Source organism: Calidris pugnax, unplaced genomic scaffold (genome assembly GCF_001431845.1).
Source record: "Calidris pugnax isolate Ruff unplaced genomic scaffold, ASM143184v1 scaffold25, whole genome shotgun sequence".
Taxonomy (NCBI): Eukaryota; Metazoa; Chordata; class Aves; order Charadriiformes; family Scolopacidae; genus Calidris; species Calidris pugnax.
The window spans coordinates 441,729-442,945 of NW_015090805.1; the positions used below are offsets into that span (position 1 = coordinate 441,729).

The 1,217-nt window shown below is 68.1% G+C and overlaps 1 protein-coding gene across 2 annotated transcripts in view; it reads left to right on the forward strand.

Annotated features, from left to right (window-relative positions):
* The first annotated feature begins 984 nt into the window (after nt 1-984).
* Nucleotides 985-1,217, forward strand: part of DDX3X (DEAD (Asp-Glu-Ala-Asp) box helicase 3, X-linked) — an 18,617-nt gene continuing 18,384 nt past the window's right edge. For both annotated transcript variants that reach the window (XM_014938072.1, XM_014938073.1), the window contains exon 1: nt 985-1,166. In XM_014938072.1, the coding sequence (XP_014793558.1) occupies nt 1,122-1,166 (45 nt within the window). In that variant the 5' untranslated portion in view covers nt 985-1,121. The remainder of the gene's footprint in view (nt 1,167-1,217) is intronic.

Consider the following 1,217-nt stretch of genomic DNA (forward strand, 5'->3'; position numbering starts at 1 on the left):
TTCACAGTGGGCTGGTCCATTGGCCAGCAGGGCATAGTGGATCACTTAATAGCCCTGTAGGCACAGCCAGAGATGCAGGTTAATGTACCTGTGCTGAAGAGCAGCTGAGCTGTGATGGTCCACAGTGGGCAAGAGGGGCTGTCTAGGCAAGGGCGATGTGATGGAACCTCTCAGGAACCATGCACAAACTAATGCCAGGATGCACAGTGGGGCCTGTAAAGGGAAGGAGCCAAGGTCCTGCCGTGCAAAGGCACCGTGTGGGGACGCCTGTGGGGCAGAGCAGGGGGCCGGTGCTTTTGTGGGTGAAGTAGCACCACCAGCCCCTCCCCCGCTGACTACAGTCCCGGCTCCCACTCTAGGTGACGCTCAGGCCGGGCGGGCACCCACAGCGCGCCACTACGCGCCCGCTCCTTCTTCCCTCGCCAGGCTGGGACCCCGCGCCGCGGGCTCGCCGTGCCTCCATTAGAACCTACGCCACTGCGCCGGGGGAAGCGCACAAGATGGCGGCGGGCGCCGGCCGGGCGGGCCACGTGACCTCCAATCCGACTGCTTCTAGAGACATCTCGGCTCCGCGCGCGCGCGCCGGGGCGCTCTCGCGAGCACGTCGAACAAAAGGCGAGGGCGGTGTGTGGCGAGACCTCGTGGCCGTTGCCCCCTCGGAACGGGGTGCCGCCGCGGGGGGAAACCTCGCGGTATCGCCCGGGAGACTGAGCGGCTGCCGCGCGGCGAGGCCGGCGCCACAAGTCTCGCGACACCTCCTCCTCCGGAGCGCCCTTCATCGCGGGCTGAGCTGGGGAGGCCGGCGAAGGTCTCGCGATAGTCCTCCCCAGCCGGCTCGGCACCGTTCGGTTTCTCTCGCGATAGCTCCGAGCAAGAGGAGGAGAGGGAGGGGGGAAGGGAGCGCGCGGGCAGGGGCGGTAAGCGTGCGCGCTGAAGTCAGCGCGCGCCGCTGGGACTGGGGGGCGGGGCCTATATAAAGGCCGGGGCCGAGGCGGGGGGGGCTCAGTCAGGAAAGTGATTCGCGGTGGACGAGCGGCAGCAGCAGCAGCGGCGCAGGCCCACAGCCCGGCGAATCTGAATTTCTCGAGGCGGAGCGGGACACCCCGAGACGATCTCTCGTTATGAGTCATGTGGCGGTGGAAAATGCCCTCAGTCTAGACCAGCAGGTGAGGGACGGGCCCCGGAATGCGGGCGGGCGGCCGGCCGGGGGGGGGGGG